Raw genomic sequence first — 25,923 nt, 5'->3', positions numbered from 1 at the left:
AACCTTCAGGCTCACACACAGCTCTAGCTTTACTTCCAGGGATCCAGCGCCCTCTTCTGACCCCCATGGGCACTGCAAGCCGGTGCAGGCAAGACTCATACACAAGAAAATAAAGATAAATAATAAAATTGGTTTTTTGGGGGGTTTTTTTTTTTGGATTTGGTTTTTCCAAGACAGGGTTTGTCTGTGTAGCCCTGGCTGTCCTGGAACACACTCTGTAGACCAGGCTGGCCTCAAACTCAAAAATCCGCCTGCCTCTGCCTCCCAGAGTGCTGGGATTACAGGCATGTGCCACCACTGCCCTGCTTTTTTTTTTTTTAATAAAATTGTTTAAAGGAGAGAAAGGAAAAGAATATATAAGCAATGATGTCATCAGCTGTATCATATAATACACTCTAGAAAGACTCACTGTATGGGTTTTTTGTTTGTTTGTTTCCTTTGCTTTGAGACAGGATCTCACTCCATAGCTCAGGCTAGCCCAGAATTCACTATGAAGGCTGGTCTTGAACTCACAGTGATCCTCCTGTCTCAGCCTCCTGAGGGCTGGAGTTATAAATGTAAACCACCACACCCAGTTGCTACTGTACAATGAAAAGATAATGATAGCAAATCTCAAATAACATCCCCGCGTGATCATGAAAATAGTTTTGAGCCGGGAGGTGGTGGTGGCGGCGCACGCCTGTAATTCCAGCACTTGGGAGGCAGAGGTGGAGGCAGGCGAATTTCTGAGTTCGATGCCATCCTGGTCTACAGAGTGAGTTCCAGGACAGCCAGGGCTACACAGAGAAACCCTGTCTCCAACAAAACAAAACAAAACAAAACAAAAACTGAAAAAACCAAACTCAACAAAAAAATAGTTTTGAAAACCCCTGGAGACCTGCTGGAGCACGGAGGTCTCCTGACCCCACTTCGCTTCTGGCCCATTTTAACAACCCCTTACACAACTCTCTGTTGCTTTTCTTTCTCGTTTTTATTAAGAAAATACAAAATGAATGTCACCCGCATGGGTCCTGTCCTCGAGGGGAACTAGAGGATCTACCTTCCGGGTTCGGCACCCCTTTTTACGGACTCTCAGTTCCAGGGACTGCTAGCAGCCCTCCTCCCCAGCGCCTGCTGTCCTCTTGGCTTGTCACAGCAGGCAGCAGTCCCTGTTCCTAGCCCGAGTGTTCGGCTTTCCCTAATCTTCCCACCCGTCTACTTCCTCCTTCATTACTTGAGCTTCTTTCTCGGAGATGTTCCCCTGCATTCTTCTTCCCTCCCACGGCATCCCCTGCTGTCCTGGAACAGGGCTTGATGGAGGAAATGGTGCTGGCCAGGCAGTCCCTTGAAAGGAAACGCTTTCCCCATCTGTCCACATTTGAAACAGCCTGAAATAGGCCAGAATCTGGGACGAGAAAATGCCCATTTAAGTTCCATAGGGGTCAAACCCAGGCACACTGCTACACAGCTTCTTGGGTGTCAGTGTGGATCCGGAACGCGCGCTTCCAGACACAGGACCCTTGCTTGGGAACCCCCAACTTGAACCTTGAACGTCACCCAGAACCTTCAGATCCTCTCGCTAGCTGCAGCCACAGGCCTCTACGACCATGTCTGGCACATCGGTCTTGACCACATTACCATTATGGTCAAGGTAGAGGAGGGACAGAGGCCTTCGCGCTGTGGGGACACAGCAGGAAGAACCCGCAGGCCAAGGGTTGTTGGCTTTGAGGAGGCTAAAGACGGCCGAGTGGAAGGAGGCAGCAATGCCAGGGCTGCCAGCCAGGTGGGGCGGGCACTGCCCGCTGCAGTAATTCAGCTGGTATCCCTCCGGCTGCAGGATCCAGTCTCGCCAGCCCAGCTCCTGGAAGTCGACATAGTGGTCTCGCCTACAGCATAAGGGGGTCTCAGGCTCGCAGGTGGGAGTCCTCCTCCTGGCCCGGCCTGCTCCGGGTTCATTAGCTCGGATCTTAAATTCCAAGAAGGGACGCTGCTGTTCCGCTGTGTCCAAGAGCAGCCGTGGCAGCCCCGCTGCAGAGCTGTTACGGTCCAGGGCTCTGAATTGCAGTTGGAGTTTCACGACTCCGGATTCCTCACTCCGCAAGCCGCTAGAGGGCAGAGTCAGGGCGTGCCAGCCAGGGGAAGTGGTTTGGTGCTCAGCTAGGAAGGTGCTGGATCCTCGGCACCTCGTGGTGCCGCAACGGAAGATCCTCAGATACAGAGTGCCCGGAAAAGAGGGGGGCACATGCAGCCAGAGGCGGGCATGGTACAGGTCGTGGGACCAAAGAGGGGACAGCTGGAAGGTGAGCATGGAGCGGAAGGTTGAAGTTGATTTGTCTGCTCAAACAAACAAACAAACAAACAAACAAACAACATGAACAAAGCTTCTCTCTGACACCCGGCCACCCTACCCAACTGTCGTCACACAGACCTCTGCAAAGGGCCTGGATTGCCTGGGTCCCCAGCTCTTCTTTCTCTTGCCACACCCCACGCCTCCAGCCTCCCTTGCAGGCCTCTCCTTCTGTCCCCCCGCCCCCCCCCCCCCCCGTCTCTCTCCCCTTCTCCCCTCACCCACCTATGACGGTAGCAAAACTGATGACTTTCTCTCGGTTGTCAGGGACCATGCTCCTGGGCTGCAGTCTCCGGAGGGCTCTAGTCAGTGCTGCCCGGGGCAGAGGGCGAGTTATTCTGGGACGGCTGGTTAGGTGCAGTCCCTCCAGGATTTGCTGCTTGGCTAGCTCCAGGACCAGAGCGCGTTCTCCTTGGGGTGCCAGTGTTGGGCCCCCACAGGACGGGCACGCAGATCTTGAACTCTGCACCCACACCAATGCCCACAGCAGCATTGGCCATAGCTGGACTTTTGAAAGCCCCATGCTCCGGGTAGATGACTGAGTTGAGAACCTCGGATGGATGGCAGTTTTATGAGTCTGATTTCCCAAAGAGGATGCAGTAGCAGCAGCAGCAGCAGCAGCAAACCAGTGTCACAGCTACCCTCGACAAAGGGCAGACTTGTCCTTGATAGCTTGGGACTCAGAAGACTGGTGGGTAGCTATGTTTGACCCTCACAGTTCATGACTGACTGAGTACTGAGCAGGGCCTCTTTAGAGCCAACTGCTTGAGTTCCCTCACCTGTCGGTCAGCCAGCAGACCTACCCTCTGAACCTTAGGATTGGCCAGCTGCGCTGCCCATCAGGCCCCTGCAGGGGGTGGAGGGCTCTCCTGGTGCTCGAGTTTCACCATCTGGGTGTGGTGGCTTGAGGCAGGGGTATGGGATGGGGTGCAACGTGGACATGCATGATGCAAGAAAGAGGATGATTTCACACCATCAGTTCCCAAGGTCTGGGACTCAGATGAGGGTGACCATAGGAGTCAGGCGGGGATGGGCAGCTCCTCAATGTGCCCTGGCTTCCTAGCTCAAAAGCAGAAACAGTTTCATGAGGCTGTTCCAGGGATTAGCTCTCTGGGTCTGCATGTCAGAAGAAGAATTCTGGTCTCCATCTCTAGCATTTGAGCTGAGATAGGTTTTAGAAAGCGTGGTTAAAAAAAAATGGAGTCCTCTTGCTCAGGCCAAGGTGGCAATGCCACGGGACATAGAAGTTACCTTTTGACCCTGCCTGTGCTGGCTGCCCAGAGTCCACCTGGGGGAGGGCCAGAGCAAGAGGTGAGGACATGCTTCTGTGATGTCTGGGGAAACCCGGTGAGGTGGGGTGGTGGTGATGCAATCTTACAGCAGGGCAGAGTCCACCGAGGCTGGCAGAAGGGCATGCGCATTTGAAACACCTGTGCCCTGTAACCACTTGCCTTCAGGGTACTGTAGCAGTTAGCCAAATCTGAGGCATCCCAGGAGTGATGCCAGGCTTCTGATAATGTAGTTGGAAAATGGAAGTTTAAGGGACCTAGGGAGCTAAGCGGAAAAAGCACAGCGGTCTCCGCTCCTGGTCATCCCCGGCCTCGGGCCACTGTCCTCGTTGACTTTGTTTTGGTTTTGCTTGTTTGTTTTTTATTTTTTTAAGATGTATTATTCACTTTATGTGTATGGGTGTTTTGCCTGCAAATATGCAAGTAAACTTCATCCATGCAGTGGCCCTCCGAACCCAGAGGAGAGTAATGACTGACAGGGAACTGGAATGACCGCTGTGAGCTACCGTGTGGCTGCTGGGAACTGAATGAGTCCTCTGCAAGAGCAGTCACTGAGCCACCTCTCCACAGCCCCGACTTTGGGTTTTATTTTTTATTTATTTCTTCTTTTTTTTTGGGGGGGGGGGGGTTCTTATTTTATGTATAGGAGTACACCGTTGCTGTCTTCAGACGCAGCAGAAGAGGGCATCAGATCCCATTACAGATGGTTGTGAGCCACCATGTGGTTGCTGGGAATTGAACTCAGGACCTCTGGAAGAGCACTTAGTGCTCTTAACCTCTGAGCCATATCTCCACCCCCTGACTTTGTTTTGTTAATGTGTGTGTGTGTGTGTGTGTGTGTGTGTGTGTGTAAGCTGGAGCACAGCCCTGGGTGCCATCCTTAGGAATGTTACCCACCTCCTTTGAGACAGGGTTTCTTGTTGGTCTGCAACTCACTAATTGGATTTGATTGGCTGACCACTGAGTCCCCAGGGCTCACCTCCTGTCCATGCCTCCACAACATTGGATTGCATTTCTACCTGGGCTCTGCAGACTCTAAGTTCATGTGCTTGCAAAGCAACAGCTTTGTCTACTGAGTTATCTCCCAATCATTGACTCTCCCTCCCCCTCCCTACATTACAGGCTTTCTGGGTAACCCTAGCTGTCCTGGAACTTGTTCTGTAGACCAGGCTAGCCTTGGACTCACAGAGATCTACCTGCCTCCGCCTCCTGAGTGTTGGCATTAAAGGTGTATGCCACCAACACCCAGACTATTTTTGGTGGGGGGGGAGTTGTTTGTTTGTTTGGTTGGTTGGTTGGTTTTTTTTTTCCGAAACAGGGTTTCTCTGTGTAGCCCTGCATGTCCTGGAACTCAGACAGCCTAGACCAGGCTGGCCTAGAACTCAGAAATCCACGTGCCTCTGTCTCCCAAGTGGATCAAAGGCGTGCTCCACCACTGCCCGGCTGAGTTGTTATTTTTTATTTGCTTTGGTTTTTCTCTCTTGAGATGAAGTGTTTCTATGATACCCAGGCTGGCTAGAACGTGATTCTCCTGCCTTGGTCTCCTTTGTAGTAGAGACTATGGTAAATTATTTTGTTATTGTTGTTTGAGACAGACTCGCCTGTAGTTCAGGCTAGCTTTGAATTCTCTTTGTAGCCAAGGATGGTCTTCAATTCCCTGTGTTGTTAAGGGTAACCTTCAACTTCTGTTCGTGAGTGCTAGAATTAAAGGCATGTACCACACCCACCTTACCTGGCTTCTACCTGAGGTTCTCAGGATTGAACCTGGGGCTTTGCGCATGCTAGGCTAGTACCCTACTGCTAGGCTACGTAGCCAGCCCTAAGATGCATGACCTTAAATGGGAGTGACCCTCTACCTCTGACACAAGAAGATACTATCAGGCTAGCCTTTCTCCATGGGTGCCAGGTTTGTAAGCACATGGGTGGCATTAGGGAGAAAGCTGTGGGCAAAGGGGCTGTGACTTGGGGGCCCCAACCATTCTGTCCTCCCCGTCTTTAGCTGGCGGGGAGATCTGGACCAGGGGAAAGGGATATTTTGAGGGCTGAGCCTCAATACCGTCAATGTCCACCATGGGGCAGTGCCTTGTCACTGGACAGTGGCTGGTCAGAGAATCCTAGAGTCACGGATGGAGCTGCTGGAGAGTGGAAAGACTGGGGGGGCGGGGGGATATGCCTCCTTGTGGGCTCCCTTAGGAGCCTGCCTCCCTCACAAGCAGTGGACAGGGGCTAACTCCTCTGCTCTTTTACCTCGTTACTGTCAGAGGGCAGAGGAAATCCTCAGGACTGCATCCCTACCACCGTTGACACAAGGCGATGGAGCTTGATGGCAGAGGCCAAACTTCCTAGAAACTCAGGGCACCATGGGGTGGAGAAGAGGGAGAAAGGAGTAGGAGACACTTCTACCCACCCGTGTTTCTCCCCAGGCCCTGAAACATGTTCAAGAGTTTTGGCTACTGTTCCCTAGAACTCTCAGGTCCCTCTCTGTTGGTTGCTGCAGGTGACTGACAGCCTGTTGTCTCCTGGAGAATGGGACAGCAAGTAACCATCCCTGGTGGTGCCTGGGAGACAGGCTCAGGGGAAGTCGCAAGAGGTGGCTGTAGGAGTCACCAACACCACCTTCCCCAGTCCCTGTCTGGTGCCCAAGGCTTCTAGTTCTTCCCACCCTCGTTGCTCTTGTGCCTGGCCCAGTCCTACCTCCCCACTGACACTTACGTCAGAACTCAGCTATAAATACGATCTTACCATCTTAGTCACTTTTCCCAAGAAGTGCTTCCAGGTTATAAATACCCAGGCATCTGCCACACTGACTGCCTTGCCACCAGGCTGGCTGGGGGCTGGGGGGTAGCATCAGGCAGGCTCGAGAATGGGGAAGGGAATAGAAGAATCAGGACCACTTAGTTGCCCAAAGGAGAACAGCCTGAAGGATTCTGGAGGTCAGGGGCTCAGAGGGAAGGTGTGTAGAAGATGACAGAGCATTGCATTCTTCTTTTTTTAAATCAGAAAGCAGAGCCAAAAAAGAGAGTGAATAACGCGGACGCGTGCTTATTTTTAAATAAGCTATTTTGTTCCTTTGCGGCATCCACTCTGAAAAAATCTTTCATTAAAATGCCGGTTTCCTCCACTGATGAGTTGTTCGCCCCCACCTTAAATTTCCGTCCATTGGGGGTGAACGGCTCACTTTGCCCTGCCCCAGTCTTGGTCCCGGGAACTGAAACTGTCAGCATATGGGAAGACGTTGGATCTGAAAGAGGGGTAGAAGTGGGACACACTGGCAGAAGGGAGAGGAAGAGACACCAGGGAACCTCTTCAGATGGAGGGCAGACAAGCCAAAGGCGGGAAACCCCATGGCTGCGAGTCGCAGCTCCCCAAAAGATCCCTCGTAGGCCTTCTCTTCCGCATCTCTCCGGTACAGGGACCTCTTACCTGGTAGGAGGGGAGCATGCGCTGAGCAAACACAGACATCACATTTCCCAAAGGACACATGGGTTTTGCGCAACCCCGGCCTTGGGCTGCAGACAGTATCGACCCCGTGGTTCAGGGCTATCCAGCCAAAGGGGCGGTGAGGAAAGAAAGGCAAAGGTCAAAGGGCACCAGATCTCGGGATAAATGAACGCTGCCCCCTCGTTATCAGAGCCTTCCTCTCCTTGTCCCATTCAAGCCTCGTGGGCAGGACTCGTGGTAAAGCGCGCTAAGAGCGTGTAGAAGGGAGGTGGGCAAAGTTCCAGCCACCAGCTCTGAGGATGCCTCTGCCCCACTCCCCAGCACCCCCAGCCTGTGGCTAGTGCTGGCTCACTGGATAATTGATTATTGATCTGTCTCATCTCTTGGAGTGAGTAGAGAGGGAGATGAGATCCAGGCAAAAGCTAGATCATTATTAGCCATGAAACCGTCGGAAGGTGGTGCTGAATGGAGGCTGGAGGGAGAGGAAGGGAGAAGGGAAAGGGACGGCCTGGAGGAAAGAGAGGCCTGAGGCATGGGACAGATGGGGAACCTGCCTGGAGGGGTCTGTGTGAAGAGAGCTCCGGTGATCTGGGATATCAGGACACATCCTGATAGGAGATGGGGGCCCTGAGAGCTATCTCACGAGGACTTGGTGGAAGAGTTACCGAGTCATAGGCGGGGCTAAGGGCACCAACAGAAATAAAGCCCAAAGCTGGCCTGGTAGTGAAGACCATTAATCCTAGCAGAATAAGGTAGATCTCTGTGAGTTATAGGCAAGCCTGTTCTACACAGTGAGTTGAAAAAAGGGATGTTCAGACACTCGGGACTAGACAGCGGAGATGCCATCAGGACTCCTTAGCGCAGAAACAGTGGTGTGACACGGACACGGCACAGCCATGGTTACACGGAGCCACAGCCTGTAAATAAGTAGGGAGCATACGTAGGAAATATTCTTTTATTTTCCTTTTTTATTTTTTCACTTTGTGACAAAGGTCTTAACAGCATAACCCAGGTTAGCCTAGAACTAGCTGGCTTCAACCTTTAGGTAGATTTCCTGCAGCCTCAGTCTCTCGAGTGCGGTGCTGGAATTATATATGGGAACCACTGTGCTTGATAGAGTTTGTCTGTGTCACGTGAGGCTCTAGTTTCCGACCTGAGCCTCCCTTTGGTCAAATACAGCAGGAGAGTGCAGACGATGAGGCTCGGTATGTTACCTCCAAGGGCAGAGAGGGGCAGAGAATCCTGGAAGCTGTGCAAACAGTACTTAATAGCACATCTGGGCGAGGGTCTTAAGATTTGTGAAATGAACCTTGCTTTGGAAGGTGAACCTGAGGAAGGGATTCTTCAGAGAGCCATAGAGTTCAAGGGGAGGTATTAAGGCATGTCTTCTTGTGGGTAGGAGCCATCAGGTGGCAGGGGCCTGGAGGCAGAGTAGGTGACATTGTTGACTAAGGGCGAGCTAAGGGTGTGTTTGCAGGGAATGAAATGATATTGCTTGTGGTTGGCCTAAGGCTGAGGATGTGGGTGTCCTGACATCAACCGTGTCCCAGGAGAGGGAAAGGCTGTTGGTCATGAGTGACTCTCTTTAGAGGTGGTTCTCCTGGAGTCAACAGAGGGATGTCTGCATGCTTAGAAAGAAGGTGTTTCCATTCTGGACAGAAGCGGGGGAACAGAGTCACCCCTTCCTGAGGGAGACCACTCTACCTCAGGCTGCCTACATCACACATAAGCTAGCTGCACCCGCAGGCCTCGACCACCATGTCAGGTATATCCGTCTTGACAATGTTGCTGTCCCTGTCATAGTAGAGCAAGGACAGAGGGCGCCGAGATGTAGGCACGCAGCACGAGCCCCCGCCCGCGGCGGTGCCAGCCGCTGCGTTGGCTTTGAGCAGGTTCAGCACGGCAGTGTGAAAGGATGAGGAGATGCCAGGCATGCCCGCCACATGTAGCGGGCACTGCCCGGTGCAGAAGTTCATGGCATAGCCCTCGGGCTGGATGATCCAGTCCTGCCAGCCAATCTCACGGAAGTCCACGAAGAACTCCTGCCGACAACACATCCTGGACACCCCCTGGCAGTCGATACCTCGCCGATGAACCCGATGCTTGCCCTCAACCCTCACCTGGGCTGCCACAAAAGGCCTGTGGGACAACCCGCCCAGGATCAAGGAACTGTGGGCCGCCTGGCTTTCTGGTACCAGCTCCAGAGTGAGGTGACCCTGGCTGTAAGCAGCTTGAGCTTCAGGTCCCAGGAGAAGCTGGTGCCAGCCACTGGCGTCCACCTGCAGCACGTGCTGGCTTGTCAAGGTGAGGTTGGCGTCATATGGTCTTAGCACAAGAACTCTTATATTCATGGTCCGGGTGGCATTGAGAGGGAACTGCACGAAGAACATGAAGCGGGTTTGCTGGACCTTCACGCCAGCAGCCATTCTGCCAGAGAAGTGGAACTCCAGGCGGGTCTGGTTGCTGCCGGAGAGGCCTGTAAACATCAGAAGCCACAGGGAAGTCATTGCAGCCTTCAGAGTGTCAGCTCTGCCAGCCGCCTCTGTTCTCAGCATACTTTTCTTCTTGTTTTGTTTGAGACGATGGCTCATGCAGCCCAAGCTAGCCTTACACTCATATGTAGACAAGGACAGCCTTGACCTGATGATCCCCTGCCTCTGCTTCCAGAATGCTGGGTTACAGGCTTAAAATACACACACACACACACACACACACACACACACATGGACAGACAGAAACACAGAGAGATGCACACACAGATGCACACAGAGATACACAGAACACACATACACATACAGACACATACAGAGACACATACAGACAGACACATACATATGCACAGACACACACAGATGCACACAGACACATGTACACACAAACACATATACAGACATACACACAGACACGCACACACAGAGATGCACACACAGACATACATACACACAGACATACATACACACAGACACACATACACAGACACCCATACACACAGATACAGATACCCATACACACACAGATACCCATACACACACAGACACCCACACACACAGAGACATACCCACACACAGATGTACCACTGTGTAGCATCACTATGCCCAACTTTTGTTTTACTTTAACTGGTTATTTTGTGTGCTTGTGTATGTGTACATGTGTGTGGGAGCAGGAGCACACATATGACAGCATACATGTAGCGATTAGAGGGAGTTACAGATGACTGTGAACCATTGCGTGGGTGCTAGGCATCAAATCACGCCCTCTGGAAGAGCAACCAGTGCTCTTAACCACTGAGCTGTCTTTCCACTTCCTATATTTATTTATATTGTTTCTGGAGACTGGGTCCTATATATGTCTGGCTGGCCTAACTTTCTATGTAGCCAAGGCTAGCCTTGAACTTCTAATCCTTTTGTCTCTATCTTCCAAGCTCTAGGGTTATAGGTGTGTGACACAACACCTATTTTCTTTTATTAGTGTGGATGAGTTTGTGCATGTGTGTGTGTGTGTATATGTGTGTGTGTGTATGTGTGTGCGCATGTGGGTATGCCTGTGTATGTGTGTGTGTGCGCGCGCGTGCGCATGCGCGTACATGTGTGTGTATGTGTGTGTGCACATGTGCGTGTGCATGTGTGTGTGCGCGTGTGCATGCGCGAGTGTGTGTATGTGTGCGTGTGTGCACATGTGCGTGTGCATGTGTGTGTGTGCGTGTACATGCGTGCGTGCGTGTGTGTGTGTGTGTGTGCGCGCGCGCGCGCGCGTGTGTGTGTGTATGTGTGTGTGTGTGTGTGTATGTGTGCGTGTGTGCACATGTGCGTGTGCATGTGTGTGTATTGTTGGGACACCAGATGTGAGTGCTGGGAACTGAACTTAGGTCCTCTAGAAGAGCAATAACTGATTTTTTTTTTTTTTGACACTAGGTTTCTCTCACTCTGTAGACCAGGCTGGCCTGAAACTCAGAGATCCGCCTGCCTCTGCCTCCTGAGTGCTGGGATTGACAGCTTAATTATGTCTCCACCCCTGAGAAGATGTTGTCCTAACAAATACCTACAAATTGGGTGGCTTTGTAACCGAGTGGAAGAGAGAAGAATTTGGGGAAGGCAGGGTTAAAGAACGGCCTTCCCATCAGGTATAGAGGGCAGGTCTGGCAAGAGGTCAAAAATGGAGAATTATTAGGGGCCAGAGGCAGGCAGATCTCTCTGTGTGAGTTCAAAACCAATGTGGAACATAGCAAGTTTGTTTGTTTGTTTGTTTGTTTGTTTCTTCCTCTTCCTTCTTCCTCTTCTTCTCCCTGCTGAGACTGAAGGCACGTGACACCATGCCCAGCCATAAGACCCTGTTTCAAAAACCAAACCAAACACCCGACAAAAAAGTGGAGAATTATAAAGTCTTATGCTTCTTAGAGATAAGTTAAGTGGTTATAACTACAGTAATAATAAAAGAGACTGGAGAGATGGCTCAGAGATTAAGAGTAATGGATACTTTCCCAGAGGACCTGGGTTCAATTCCCAGCACACACATGGTGGCTCATAATCATCTATAACTTCAGTGGGAATCCTGAATGCCTCTTCTGGCCTCTGAGAGCATCAAACATGCATGTGGTACATAGACATACATGCAGGCAAAATACCACCCACGTAAAACCTTTAAGAATTGGTAGTGGAGCCAGGCATGGAGGCCTACGTTTATGATCAACCCCAGCGCTTGAGAAGTTGAGGAGAGAGACTATTGTGGATTTGAGGCCAGTGTGGACATCCAAATGAGACCTTTTTGGGGGGGAGGGGAGGGGGGGTACAAATGTTAGAAGAAATAAGGATGGAAAAAGAATTCTGTTAGCCAGGCGGTGGTGGCACATGCCTGCAATCCCAGCACTTGGGAGGCAGAGGCAAGCAGATTTGAGTTTGAGGCCAGCCTGGTCTACAGAGTGAGTTCCAGGACAGCCAGGGCTATACAGAGAAACCCTGTCTCGGAAAAAAAAAATCCAACTCTCCCCCCCCAATAAGAATTCTGTTGAAAGCTCAGATGGAAAGAGGAACATCTGATAGCTTATTGGAAACTGGAATAAAGTCCATTTCTGATACAAACTTATAGGATTTTTATGAACTTGGATCGCCTGTTAGTCTTTAGCTGGGACCAAGTAGAGAAGAGGTAAGATCTTCATGATCTTTCTGTTTTACTTTTGCTTTTTCCGAGACATGGTCTCATGCGGTCTGGAACTGAAGTCTTGATTGTCTGGCCTCTGCGCACTGCCTGAGTGTTAGGGTTACAGGTGTGTGCGGCACACTGCTGCGGAGGGAGCTCAGGGCTTTTCATGATCGAGGCAAGCACTCCTCCACTGAGATCCACTGACGCTTGGAATTCTCTGCTTGCTTTCCTTGCAGGATTTCCTTTGTAACCTTCAGAGCGAGGGTTCTCTAACTGCTCCAAGGTCTTCCGCCTTCCTTTCCTCTAACTCTGTGCTGAAAGGGATCCTTAGCCATACTGTGAGCCAGCCTCAAAATAGTCTTTATGTGAGTGATTCTCTTATAGCTAGGTCAGGACAATTTGCATACGGAGTTTGGACCTACAGATTCCGGTTTTACCGGATTCATGCCTACATTTATAACTCCTTAACAGGGGCACACGGGTGTCCTGCCAACACAGTCCAGCCGTTCTAACTAGAAGATCACCATTTCTCTTTCTAGTCCATCCTTCTTTCTGTGTGTGAATCACACCAATGGGAGGGCTCCTTGCCTTCTCACCTCTACAAACCCTGCCTCCTTCCCACATCTGGTCTCTCACCAGAATGATATTAAAGGGTAGTAACACTATCATCTTACATTGTTTAGGGCTGAGATTTTGATACAGGTTCTTACCATGTAGACAAAGATGGCCTTTACATTTTTTCAGTAGCCGGGGGCCTTGAATTCATGATGCCACCGCCAAGGGTTAGAGAGGGTACGTGCCATCACACCTGCCTGCTGGACCTCCCTTTATTTCTCCATTACAGCTGCCCATTTCCCCGGTCACCTCTCACCCTCCCTACTGAGGTATCTTTTTCTCAAATAAAGGAACCCCTGCCTGCTTAGTGTTGGCATTACAGTTGTGTGCCACGGCGCCTGGCTTTTGTTTCATCTTTGTAGTGCTGGATGCCGATGGCTAAGTTCTGTTGGTGGAGTGCTCGCCCGGCAAGTATGAAGCCTGGGGTTCCATTCCCAGCCCCGAATAAAACAAGAGGAGGTGTTGTACATCCATAAAATCCCAGCACTGGGGAGGTTGTGGAAGCAGGAGGATCTGACCTTCAGGCCATCCTCAGGTATACAGGAGTTCAAGGCCAGCATGGGCTATAGGAGACATTGTCACAGAAGCAAAAATTAGGGCTAGACAGAAGGCTCAGTGGTTAAGAGCATTACTATTCTTCCACTAGACTCAAGTTCAAATCCCAGCACCCATATTGGGTGGCTTACAACCATCTGTAAGTCCACCTCCGAGAGATTCTGACCCCTAGGCACCTGCATGTGCACTTACATGTGTGCACACATGTGTGCACACAATTGCAAATAATAGAAATGGGGCTGCAGAGATAGTTCAGCAGTTAAGAGCACTGACTGCTCTTCTGAAGGTCCTGAGTTTGAAACCCAGCAACTACATGGTGGCTCACAATCATCCGTAATCAGTACTGACACCCTTTTCCTGGAATGTCTGAAGACAGCTACAGTGTACTCACATGTAAAAAATAAATAAGTCTTTTAAAAAAAATAGAATGAAATCTAACAAATAATGGAAGGAAGCTCAAGGGCAACAAAAGACTGTTACATCATTGGGTCCCAATGACCAGTGCCTTCAAACATTTATGACTTTATGTAGTACTTTCTTACATAGATTCTGGACTTGCAGAGGGTTAGGCAGTGAGACATTAACCAGCACTTTGATAACAATTTATACACTGAGATCTTGGACTCTAAGGAGCCAGAGACAGTGTTTTACATGATGAGAAACCCTTCAGAAAGGGCCTGGAGGATCGGGGACCGTCACAGACATTCAGGTCCCATTTGGCCCACAGATGGATATAGTAGCTTTAGTGGCCTCAATTATACCATCCGGCGCATAAAAACCGTCCAGTCAAACTAAGTCAAGACAAAAATCACGAGAAAGATGAGCTGCTGTAGGACAGTTTGTTAAGCTACACGTGTGGTGGCGCGTGCCTGTATTCCCCGTAGCTTGGAAGCTGAAGCAGGGGATTGTGGGAAAGTCTAGGTCAGCCTCACCCTACAGAGTGAGATCCTGAAAAACAAACAAAAACAAAATAAGGCAAAACCAAGCAAACAAAGTATGTTTAAAAATATATAACAAAAAAATAAAAACTTGGCATGTCAGGGCTGGGGCATAGTTTAAGCATCAGAGAGGTTGCTAGTGTGTGTGATGAATGGGACTGACTGCCAGGACCATGAATGAATGAACAAAATCCCCAAAGAGCAGCAGCAGCAGCAGCAGCAGTGGGGGGTGGGGCAGTGGCAGCAGCAGCAGCAATGGCGGCAGCTGTAGCAGCAGACTGTTTTATGTTGGTGTATAATATTAATAATTCACAGAAATAAGAATTTGTATCAGAAGTGGGGTGCTACCACCATAACCTTGTCTCATTCTCCTGGGACTCAGGGGCAGGCAGAGTTAGGAAGGACAGAGAAGAGCCTGTTAGCAAAGACAGGGAAAGCAAGGAGGCTGAAACTTGGAGACTCAAGTTCTGGGTTGTCTATCACCTGTAGTAACTTGGATGCCAGAAACCATTTCTAACTAAGTTGTGACTTTAGCTAGAAAGATTTCCTGGCAGGATGTTGAAATCATCTTATTTTAGCTTTCTGTGATGAGGCACTTCAGGACACATGTGCTGGAAGGGGGGGTGAGGGAGGGTGGCGGGGTGGCGGAATGGGGAGGATGGGGTGAGGTGGGGGGTGGGAGGGTGGCGGGGTGGTGGAATGGGGGAGGATGGGGTGGAGGTGGGGGGTGGGCAGGTGGTGGAATGGGGGAGGAAGGGCTGGAGGTCGGGGGGGTGGGTAGGGAGCCAGGAGTAGTGACTCACATCTGTAACTCTTGTAGCATTTGGGAGACTGAGGCAGGAGGATTGCTGTGAGTTTGACGCCCACCTGGGCCATTTAGTGAGTTCTAGGACAGCCTGGAGCACAGTGTGAAACCCTTCTTCAAAGAAACAAAATGTAACAATCACACATACACATACACACACACACAACTTACTCACTTTCCCAGCAGAAGTTAGAGAAAATATTTCTAAAAGGACTTGTAAGATTAAAAAATAAAATCCCCTTTTCTTCCTTTTTGGCTGACTCCATAATTATTAGGAAAGAGCCTATGCTCCTGGGTTAAATTTCCATCATATATTCAGTGTCTCATAGCTGACTGTAACCCCAATTCCAAGAGATCTGATGCCCTCTGACCTCTGTATAGCTTACATAAACTTACACATACACACACACACACACACACACACACACACACAGAGAGAGAGAGAGAGAGAGAGAGAGAGAGAGAGAGAGAATCATAATAAGTAGATAAATAAATCTTTTTAAAGGCATTTTTTCTCTTCCTTTCCTTCCTTCCTTCCTTCCTTCCTTCCTTCCTTCCCTCTTTCTCTCTCTCTCTCTCTCTGTTTCTTTCTTTGAGACAGGGTTTCTCTGTATAGTCCTGGAACTCACTCTGTAGACCAGGTTGGCCTCAAACACAGAGATTCACTGGCTTTTGCCTCCCAAGTGCTGAGATTAAAGGCATGTGCCACACTACCAGGGCAAAAGACTCTTAAAAAATAACCTCAGGACAAAAACAAATATTCCTTGTTGACTATGGGTGGTTGGTGGTTGGATCTCTAAGTTCAAGTCCAGCCTGGTCTATATAGGGAGTTTCAGGTGATCCAGGGCTACATAGTAAGACCCTGTCTGGGATGGTTTGAATAGGAATGTCCCAAAAAAAAAAAAAAAAAAAAAAAGAAAGAAAGAAAGAAAAGAAAAGAAGCCGGGCGGTGGTGGAGCACGTTTGTAATCCCAGCACTCTGGGAGGCAGAGGCAGGCGGATTTCTGAGTTCGAGGCCAGCCTGGTTTACAGAGTGAGTTCCAGGACAGCCAGGGCTACACAGAGAAACCCTGTCTCGGGGAAAAAAAAAAAAAAAAAGGAATGTCCCCATAAGACTCATGTGTTTGAATGTTTGGCCCATAAGAAGTGGCATTATTAGGAGGTTTGGTCTTGTTGGAGGAAGTGTGTCATCCTGGGGGTGGGCTTTGGAGTCTTATATGCTCATGCTATGTGCAATGGTATAGTCTACTGATGCTTGTGGGTCAAGATATAGAACTCTCAGCTCCTTCTCCAGCACAAGTCTGCCAGCATGCTGCCATGCTTCCTACCGTGAGTATAATGGACTAAACCTCTGAACCTGTAAGCTAACCCCAGTGAAGTGTTTCCCTTTATAAGAATTGCTGGGTTGGAGAGATGGTTCAGTGGTTAAGAACCCTGACTGCTCTTCCAGAGGTCCTGAGTTCAATTCTCAGCAACCACATGGTGGCTCACAACCATCTGTAATGGGATCTGATGCCCTCTTCTGGTGTGTCTGCAGGCACAGTGTATTATATATATATATATATATAATATATATAATATATATATTATATATATATATATAATAACCTTAAAAAGAAAAAAGAATTGTCATGGTGTCTTTTTATGGTAATAGAAACCCTAACTAAGATACTGTCTCCAAGCTGGGCGGTGGTGGCACACGCCTTTAATCCCAGCACTTGGGAGGCAGAGGCAGGCAGATTTCTGAGTTTGAGGCTGGCCTGGTCTACAAAGTGAGTTCCAGGACAGCCAGGGCCACACAGAGAAACCCTATCTCAAAAAAACAAAATAAAACAAAAAACTCCCCAAATCCAAAGATACTCTCTCAAAAATATAATAATAATAATAATAATAATAATAATAAATACCCAGGGAACTGGTGGTGGAACACAGGGTAAAGGCCAGGGCAAATAAAAGGGGAAATAGAAAACCTTTGCTAAGATCCAACACCTCATTAAGATCTAAAATTCATTTATTTATTTACTTAGATATTTGATTTTCTGAGACAGAGTTACACTATGTCGCCTCAAACTCAGAGACCTCGGTCTCCCAAGTACTGGGGTTTCAGGTGTGAAATACCTTGCTGGCTTGTGGTCTGCCCTGACGGCCCAGGGTGTGTTATACCTGAGCAAATAAACTATACTATATTATCTAGAGATCCATGGAGTCCTTCTTAAATTTTACTTAATCTTTAGTTTATTGATCAGTTGGTTGGTTCGTTGGTTTTTTTGAGACAGGGTTTCTCTGTGAAACATCCCTGACTGTCTTGGAACTCACTCTGTAGAGCAGGCTGTCCTCAAACTCACAGAGATTTTCCTGCCTCTGTCTCCCTGAGTGCTGGGATTAAAGGCTAAGCCACCACCACCCAGCTCCTTTAGTTTATTCAGAAAAGATTTTCAATACAGATTCAACCATAAGCCTCTGAGGCAGAGAAGCATAGGCAAGTCTGGTGCCCTGAGACGGCCATTTTGGTTTTAGTTATACACCCCCAACCCTACAGTAATGCACTTGGTAATCTAGCTCTCTCACCTGCACAAACTCGACACACTTGCCCCTCTCCCAACAGTGCATGCAGCAACCTTAATGCCCCCATCCTCTTATTTGCATTGGATTACATAGTTCCCATCTTTGAAAAATGGTACAAGTTCCCTGCCCCTGATAACAGTCAAATTCAGAGAGTTTCCATTCAAATATATTCTCTGCGTATTCAGGTATGACAGACGGACGGAAAGGCTGATGGGGCTGAGCTGGCTTTGGGTGCACATATGGTACAGCAAGACTGTTCGCCATCTGATAATAGTGACCTTTTAGAGAGAGTCAGTCTCCCATTTCCTATGTGATGCCTGTGTCTAATCCGGTGTGCTTATGATTGAAATCTGATGCATTATGGGAAGGGGCATGGACAGTAGCAAAGTGAATGTATTGCCTAGTGTATTAATTGAGACTGTGAACCTATAGACAACATCCCTTAGGAACCAACTTCTCTCTTTGAACCTCACAAAAGGAAACCCCAGACAAAAGCCAGAGCCTGAGTCACCTTTATCATATGTCTTAAGGTTTTACGGCTGTGAACAGATACCATGACCAAGGCAACTCTTATAAGGACAGCATTTAATTGGGGCTGGTTCAGAGGTTCAGTCCATTATCATCAAGGTGGGAACATGGCAGCCTCCAGGCAGGAATGGTGCAGGAGGGGCTGAGAGTTCTACACCTTCTTCTGAAGGTTACTAGCAGAAGGTCTTAAAGTCCACACCCACAGTGACACGCCTACTCCAACAAGGCCACACCCAATAGTGCCACTCCTTGTGCTAAGCAAAAGCATCATGTGATCCAGTTATCCCCATTTAATCTGTCCTATCGATTTGCCCCAAATAAATTATCTTACTTCTTTCGCAAATTTGTATGAGCCTTTATTTTTAATCACTTGGATTAGAACCTGGAAACACCTGGCTCAGACCCCAGCCTCCAGTAACACACTGAAACTTGAGAGCCAGGCTTAAGAAGATACAGTGAAGTTGGGTGGTGGTGGTGGTGCCTTTAGTCCCAGGGTTCGGGTTGGGGTGGGGACAGAGGCTGGCCTGGTCTACAGGATGAGCTCCAGGACAGCTAGGGCTGCTACACAGAGAAACACTGTCTCAACCAACCAAAGCATAACAAAAGGGAAAGTAGAAGGCTCAGGTTTCTCCAGAGAAAGCTGCTGCACCCAGGGTCTTAAAGAAAGTTTTAATAGTCAAGAGAGCACCAGTTGGGACTGAAAGGATACAGATAATAGGAAAGAGAGAGCTAAGGGCATCAGTCAGTAGAGTGCCTGCCCTCTGCAATGTAAAACAAAAACAAAAAAGGAAAGGGGCTGGGCAGGCGCCTTGATCCCAGCACTGGGGAGGCAGAGCGGGTGGATCTCTGTGCGTTAGACACCAGCCTGGTCTACAGAGAGAGTTCCAAGCTAGCCTGGTCTACAGAGAGAGTTCTAAGCTAGCCAAGGACTACAAAGTGAGACCCTATATCAACTACCTACCTACCTAATTAACTAACATAGGAGGTAGGTAGATTGATTGATAGATAAATAGATTGATAGATAGCACAGATAGCATAGAGGGCTCTGCACCCACTTGGAAGCACAGCCTATTTCTTGTTCAAAAGTAAGGACATTTTTGAAGCAGACAGCCAAGCACTGTGACTGTTGATCTAGGAGGCAGCAGCTCCACACAGAGCAGAATCAGACCCCACCAAGGAAATTATCTGTGTAGATTCAGATATGTGCTGGGCAGGAAACCACGACTTTTATGCATCGGTGCTGGGCTTGGTGGCCCACACTGTCCCGGGATTTAGGCAAGAGGATCCTGAGACGGAGGCTAGCAAGAGCAGTCAGGGAGGGAGGTGTTTATGAGCCAGTGACTTCTCTGTGTTCCATTCCCCATTTGGTTACTGTGCCTCTGTCTTAGCCTCAGCATGCCATTGGGGGGAGGAAGATATAACTTATTTTTAGGACATCAGCAGTAATGTGTTAGTAGATATTTAGCAGCTGGTCTCCGGGAGGGGGGATCTTAAAGCCCTGATCTGCAGTAATTTCTCTACTGTTTCTCTACTACAAATCCTTCTGTGGGGCCCAATTTCAAGGCTCTAATGCAGCATAAGTGAGCCCAGGTATGTTCACCATCAGCTGTCCTAAGTCCCATGAGCCTGTTTTAGGACACCACTGGAGATCTCTGGACCTGGAGAAAAGGTACCAGAGAAGCCGCATGATTTAGCCTCTACCCTGATGCCGCTAACATCTGGTCAAATGGATGGGAAAGTGACACAGAGGAAACTAGAGGGGTGACCGTATTTTGTGTGTTGCTATGTTGGCTGCCCCCAGGGACCACATCTCCTGGTTTGCATGGTTTTATCCAGTTCCATTCCACTCTGATTCTGGACTTAGCCATGGTGACTTGCTTTGCCAATGCCACAAAGGTAAACAAAGTATATGTAGAAGCTGGACAATCATTTACTCTGAAATTGCCCTCTTGGAGTCCAGCCACCATGTTTTAAAGAAGGTTGGGCTGGAATGATCAGAGGTTTCGTGGGAAAAGGCTGATGGATTAGTATTTTTTGTTTGTTTGTTTTGTTTTTGTTTTTTTGGATTTGGCTTTTTTGAGACAGGGTTTCTCTGTGTAGCTCTGGCTGTCCTGGAACTCAGTCTGTAGACCTGGCTGGCCTCGAACTGGTCAGAAATCTGCCTGCCTCTGCCTCCCAGAGTGCTGGGATTACAGATGTGCGCCACCACCGCCCGGCGATTAGTATTTATTTATTTGCTTGTTTCCCCTCAAAATTCACTTGTTGAAGCTGGGCACGTGTCTATAATCTCAGCGTTTGGGATGCTAAGACAGGAAGATTGTAAGTGTTTGGCCAGTTGGAGCTACATTATAAGTTTCCAGTCAGCTTGGGCTATGTTGTTTTCGTTTTTGTTTTTTTGAGACAGGGTTTCTCTGTATAGTCCTGGCTGTCCTGGAACTCACTCTGTAGGCCAGGCTGACCTCGAACTCAGAAATCTGCCTGCCTCTGCTTCCCAGAGTGCTGGGATTAAGGCATGCACCACCAATGCCTGGCTGACCCTGTCTCAAACAAACAAACAAACAAACAAATAGATCATGTTGAAATTGGAATCCCAAAGCAACAGTATCGAGAGGTGTGGAAGGCTACTAGGTCATGAGGCAAAGTCCTGGAGCGGGGGACTCCAGTCCTGCTAAAAGATACTTCAGAGAGTTCCCTCGTGTCTTTCTGCCATGTGATGATTCAGAGGGAAGACAGTCTTCCTGGACAGCAGCTGAGCCCTCTCTATTTCCTGTTCCTTCTTGGTTCTTACCATTCTAAAGACTTTATATTATATTAACCTATTTAAAGTCTCAAGCTATCTTCTCATTATCCTCATTTACAAGTGAGAAAACTGACTATTAACTACCCAGGTCACTCAGCTAATAAGTGGCTCTGGAAGAATGGGAGCCCAGGCTTGGTGGCTGTATAATTTGTGCTGGGTCTTGAGGGGGAAGAGAGTAGGTGTCCCTCAGGAGGAAGTGGCTGGGAGCGTGGTGGGAGCGCTGTCTTCCAGACCAGGGAGCAAGTGAGCTTGTTTCTAAGTCTTCTAAGATTTTCTCCAGCTCTCTCCAGCTCTCTCCAGCTCTCTCCAGCTCTCTCTCCGCTGCAGAAGTAACTCTTTCTTCACCTTTTATCCGTTGGTTGGTTGTTTTCTAGACAGAATTTCTCTATGTGGCTGTGGTTGCTCTGTAGACCAGGCTGGCCTTGAACTCTGAGAGATGCCTGCCTCTGCCTCCCGAGTGCTGGCATTAAAGACGTGTGCCTCCACCTCCCAGTTACAGGCCTGAATTTCTTTACCTGTTATCTTTCACATCACTTTCTGAGTTTTTATTTGGCATTGTCTGACCTGAGGACCTGAGAGATGTTATAATCGTGGTGTCTTACTTTTCCCCTCTTTACACAAATGGGGTATTCATGAGGAAGAGGAGGTGACATAGATCCTGGAGCCAGAGAAATCAGAAACTGCCCAGTAGTCAACCCTTGGGCTGCAGAGTGGGCAGGCTCACACAGGGAGGGTCATGGAGTCTGAGGTGGGGGAGGGGAGAGAGAGAGAAAGAGAGAGGAGGAGAGAGGGAAAGAGAGGGAAAGAGAGGGGAGAGAGAAGAGAGGAGAGTGGAGAGGAGGAAGAGGGGGGGGGGAAGAGAGAACAGTTTTTAAAGAAGTGAAACTAATAGTAACTAACAGTTCCCAGCTCCCACCAAGTGAACCTGACCTAACTTAGAGAACGTGGGATTTGGGAGCCCACAGCGGCGCAGGCCCAGACTGCGAGCTGGTTTTGGCGAGGATGTAGTCAGATGTGAACTTGGGAAGAGACTTTCTCCTTCCTAGGGTCAGGCTTGGGGGCAGAGCTGCGGACCATGGACCTACCTGTGTCGGCAAAGCTGATGATCTCATATTCTTCTTGTCTCTGGTCATGGTCCAACAGGGTTTCCCGTCGAGACCCACGGAGGCGCTGCAGCGCGGTCTTGAGAGCCCCTCTGGACACGGGCTGACTGAGTGTGGGGCGCTGGCGGAGGTGCAGCTTGTCCAGAATACTCTTCTTGGCCAGATCGAGAAGCAGCTCCCGCTGGCTCTCCAGATCAAAGGTGGCACCCCAACATGCTGGACATGGACCATCAGTTTTGAGGTTCACTCCTATGGCTGGAGGAGTCAGGAACAGAAGAGCCAGGAGCAAGGTGGAGGCCATTGCTGGAGGATGGTTTCCTTAAAGGGCACGAACCTTATGCTCAGGGTCTCAACGGGGAATGGCTTCACCTCTGTGCTGGGCACCAGGGACCCCGGGAGGAGTGTGCCTCCAGCTGGCATGACTGCTTTTTTGTCAGAGATACAGCGGCCAAACATCTGGCGTGGAAAATGAAGCCAGTACAGGTGGAACTTGGCAGTATGTGCTTGTAGCCAGTGAAAGTACAAGGGGAAGAGGGGGAGGAGATGTGTGGATTGTTTGAAGAAAGAAATATCTGCCTCCTGCTACTGCTGGGAGAGTGTTAGCCAAATGAGCTGCCTGACCAGAGGACAAAGGTTAGAGCCTTGCTGGGAATCCTGGGGGGAAGGTGCTGTGAGCAGAGGTTTTTTTTTTTTTTTTGGATTTGGTTTTTTTCGAGACAGGGTTTCTCTGTATAGCCCTGGCTGTCCTGGAACTCACTCCGTAGACCAGGATGGCCTCAAACTCAGAAATCCACCTGCCTCTGCCTCCCAGAGTGCTGGGATTAAAGGCGTGTGACACCACCGCCCAGCGTGAGCAGAGGTTTTAAGATAATGTTACTTCAGGGGCTGAGGCAGGATAATCAGAAGTCAGAAGTCAGGACTTAACATATTGTTTCAAAAAAACAGTGACTTTTTATGTGTGCATGGTGTGTGGTTGAGTCAGATCGCACTTAGCTTGGGCTTACTTTGAACTTGCTGTATAGTGGAGGTTGGTTTTGAACTCCTGCATCTGCTTCTCAGATCTGGTCTCACAGGCATGCACTGTCCTGTCCAGTTAAGAGGCTGACTCTTTTGTTGTTGCTTGTTTGTTTTTGAGACAGGATCTCATGGTGTAGCCCTGGCTGACCTGGAACTGGCTATGTAGACCTCCCTAGCCTCAGACTCACAGAGGTCTGCCTGTCTCTGTCTTACAAGTGCTGAGAGTGAAGGTATATGCCACCACACCTGCTTAAATAGCGACTCTTAAATTTTTTTTTAAAAATAAAACAGAGGCACTTTAAAGTTGCCTTCTCTCTGCTTCTCCTCCCCCTCCTCTTCCCCTCCCCCTTCCCCTCCCCCTCCTCTTCCCCTCCCCCTTCTCCTCCCCCTTCCTCCTCCCCTTCTTTTGTTTCTTTTTTGTTTTTTGAGACAGGGTTTCCCTATGTAGCCCTGGAACTAGCTACCAGGCTAACTCTGCCTCCCAACTGCTGGGCTTTAAGGCTTGGGCCACTATTAGCTCTTCTCTGCTTCTTAAAGTCCACCCACCTCCATCTCTCCTCCTTGGGGCTCTCAGCCAGGCCTTCTTTGTTAATTCAGGTTGGATTCTGCCCACTGAGTCACAGTTACTATCTGAAAGTTAAGGAAAGGGGAGAGAAAAGAAATGTCCAAACCAGATGTTCTTAGTGTGCCCATCAGGAACGTAGGTGGGTGTGTCAGAATTCGTGAGGAAACAATGTGTTTGCAAGCATGTCAGTTTCATTGGTTGCAGTTTACCAAGCTATCCTAGTTTCCCATGATAGCCTGTAAGGCTGTTGTTGATAATCAACAGTCTCCTTTGAAGAGCCTTATTGAATACAGAGGCCAAGAGCTGACATAGATACAAAGAGTCACTGTGGATGGTTACATATTAATAATTCAGCTGAAGAGCTGGTGGAGACTAGGAGAGCCTTGGGGCTGAACTAGAAGACATAGGATTGCAGGAAAAGTGAGGGGTAGGACTATTTTGAAAAATGGATGGATAGATGGAAATTTGGGCCGTACAAGTGGGACTGTACTGAGCTGACACTGTGGGGGACATTCAGGAGTTCTCTGCCTATTGGTCCCTTGATGGTGACAAATTATCAAGACTATCCAAGGTTGTGTAGGGCTCTGACCCTTCTTCCTTAGTGTGTTATGCTCATCTAGTTCATGGGCCTGATCTTTCTTTTTTCTCTTTTTTTTAAAGATTTATTTATTTATTTAATTTATATGAGTACACTGTAGCTGTCTTCAGACACTCCAGAAGAGGGCATCAGATCACACTGCAGATGGTTGTGAGCCACCATGTGGTTGCTGGGAATTGAATTCAGTGCTCTTAACCACTGAGCCATTTCTCCAGCCCTGGGCCTGATCTTCCTAATGAAAACTTTTTTTAAAGCAATTTATTTGTCTAGTGTTCACCTGTGTGTGTGTATGTGTGTGTGTGTCCTGTGCACGTGGTGCCACAGGAATTTCGGGGAGATCTGTGAAAAACTTGCAGACGTTGTTTCTCTCCATCTACCATGTGCATACCAGGGATCCAACACTCCCCATAAGACTTGGAAGCACATGCCTTTACCTGCTGAGCCATCTTGTCTACCCTCTAATGTTTTTTTGTTTTGCTTTGCTTTGATTGCTTGTTTGAGAAGGGGTCTCACTATGTAATGCTGGCTGTCCTAGAACTCACTATGTAGACCAGGGTAGCTATGAACTCACAGAGATCTACTTGCCTCTGTCTTCTCAGTGCTAGGATTAAAGTGGCGTGCCACCACCACATCTGCCTTGTTTTTTAAACCTTTTTGATTTATTTTTGGTTTTTCAAGACAGGTTTTCTCTGGCGGTTCTGGCTGTCTTAGAACTTGCTATGTAGACCAGGCTAGCTTTTAACTCAGAGATCCCCCTGCCTCTGCCTCCCCAGTGCTGGGATTCCACCACTCAGCTTATTTTTTATTTTTGTGTTTGGTTACATGTGTTGTTTACATGTGTATCTGTGGACCACATGTGTGCAGTACCTGTGTGGACCAGAAGAGGGCATCAGATTTCTCTGAGACTGGTGTTACAGATGGCTGTGAGCTGCCATGTGCGTACTGGGAATCAAACCTGGGTCCTCTGAAACAGCAGCGGGTGTTCTCCACCACTGAGCCATCTCTCCAGCTTCCTTCAAATGACTTTAATATGTTCACATGTTTCTGTGTTTCCAATCTATTTCCATGAGGATATATGAGGTGTCTTTTTTACTTGCAGGAATAATTTATTATTCCTATAATCTGTGCCTCTTGGTTCTCACTGGACAGGTGATGGTGATTACAAGCACAAATGAGATGCAAGGCCATCCTGCCTTCTAATTTGTACTCTGAAAGGAAGCCAACTGATGCTTTTTGTAAGTGTCACACCTAGGACAAGAAGGCCTGAACGCCATCGTTTCACACAACTTCAGTCAGGACAGCAAATCAGCAGAGCAGAGCTTAGTTACCAAGCAGGCATTTTATGTCCTCAGTAGCTAGACCACTGAGGAAGGGATCTGAGGTCTATATTTCCTCACCATTTACAATCAGTGCTACGTTGGAACTTTTGAGATTCCTCAGAATTCTTTTGTTTGTTTTTCGAGAGAGGGTTTCTCTATGTAGCTCTGAGTGTCCTGGAACTCACTCTGTAGACCAGGCTGGTCTTAAACTCAGAAATCTGCCTGCCTTTGTCTCCCAAGCGCTGGGATTAAAGGCGTGTGCCACCACGCCCAGCGAGATTCCTCAGAATTCTTACCTCCATCCTCCAAAGTAGTGAGTCCCT

General features: G+C 48.8%; 2 protein-coding genes across 2 annotated transcripts; both read right to left on the bottom strand.

The window, feature by feature from the left end:
* Positions 1–1,558: 1,558 nt before the first annotated feature.
* Positions 1,559–2,849, bottom strand: Inhbe (inhibin subunit beta E). Its single transcript, XM_052166042.1, has 2 exons — positions 2,552–2,849; positions 1,559–2,313 (listed from the first exon to the last, which is right to left on the bottom strand). Exons 1-2 carry the CDS (start codon positions 2,847–2,849, stop codon positions 1,559–1,561), a joined length of 1,053 nt encoding a protein of 350 aa, XP_052022002.1.
* Positions 2,850–8,786: 5,937 nt separating this feature from the next.
* On the bottom strand, positions 8,787–22,402 carry Inhbc (inhibin subunit beta C). Its single transcript, XM_052166043.1, has 2 exons — positions 22,084–22,402; positions 8,787–9,532 (listed from the first exon to the last, which is right to left on the bottom strand). The coding sequence occupies exons 1-2, from the start codon at positions 22,400–22,402 to the stop codon at positions 8,787–8,789; spliced, it is 1,065 nt and encodes a 354-aa protein (XP_052022003.1).
* Between the last annotated feature and the right edge of the window lie 3,521 nt (positions 22,403–25,923).

This window comes from Apodemus sylvaticus, chromosome 20 (assembly GCF_947179515.1).
Source record: "Apodemus sylvaticus chromosome 20, mApoSyl1.1, whole genome shotgun sequence".
NCBI lineage: Eukaryota > Metazoa > Chordata > Mammalia > Rodentia > Muridae > Apodemus > Apodemus sylvaticus.
The sequence above is the reverse complement of the archived record's forward strand: the minus strand, read 5'-3'. Positions and strand labels throughout refer to the sequence as shown.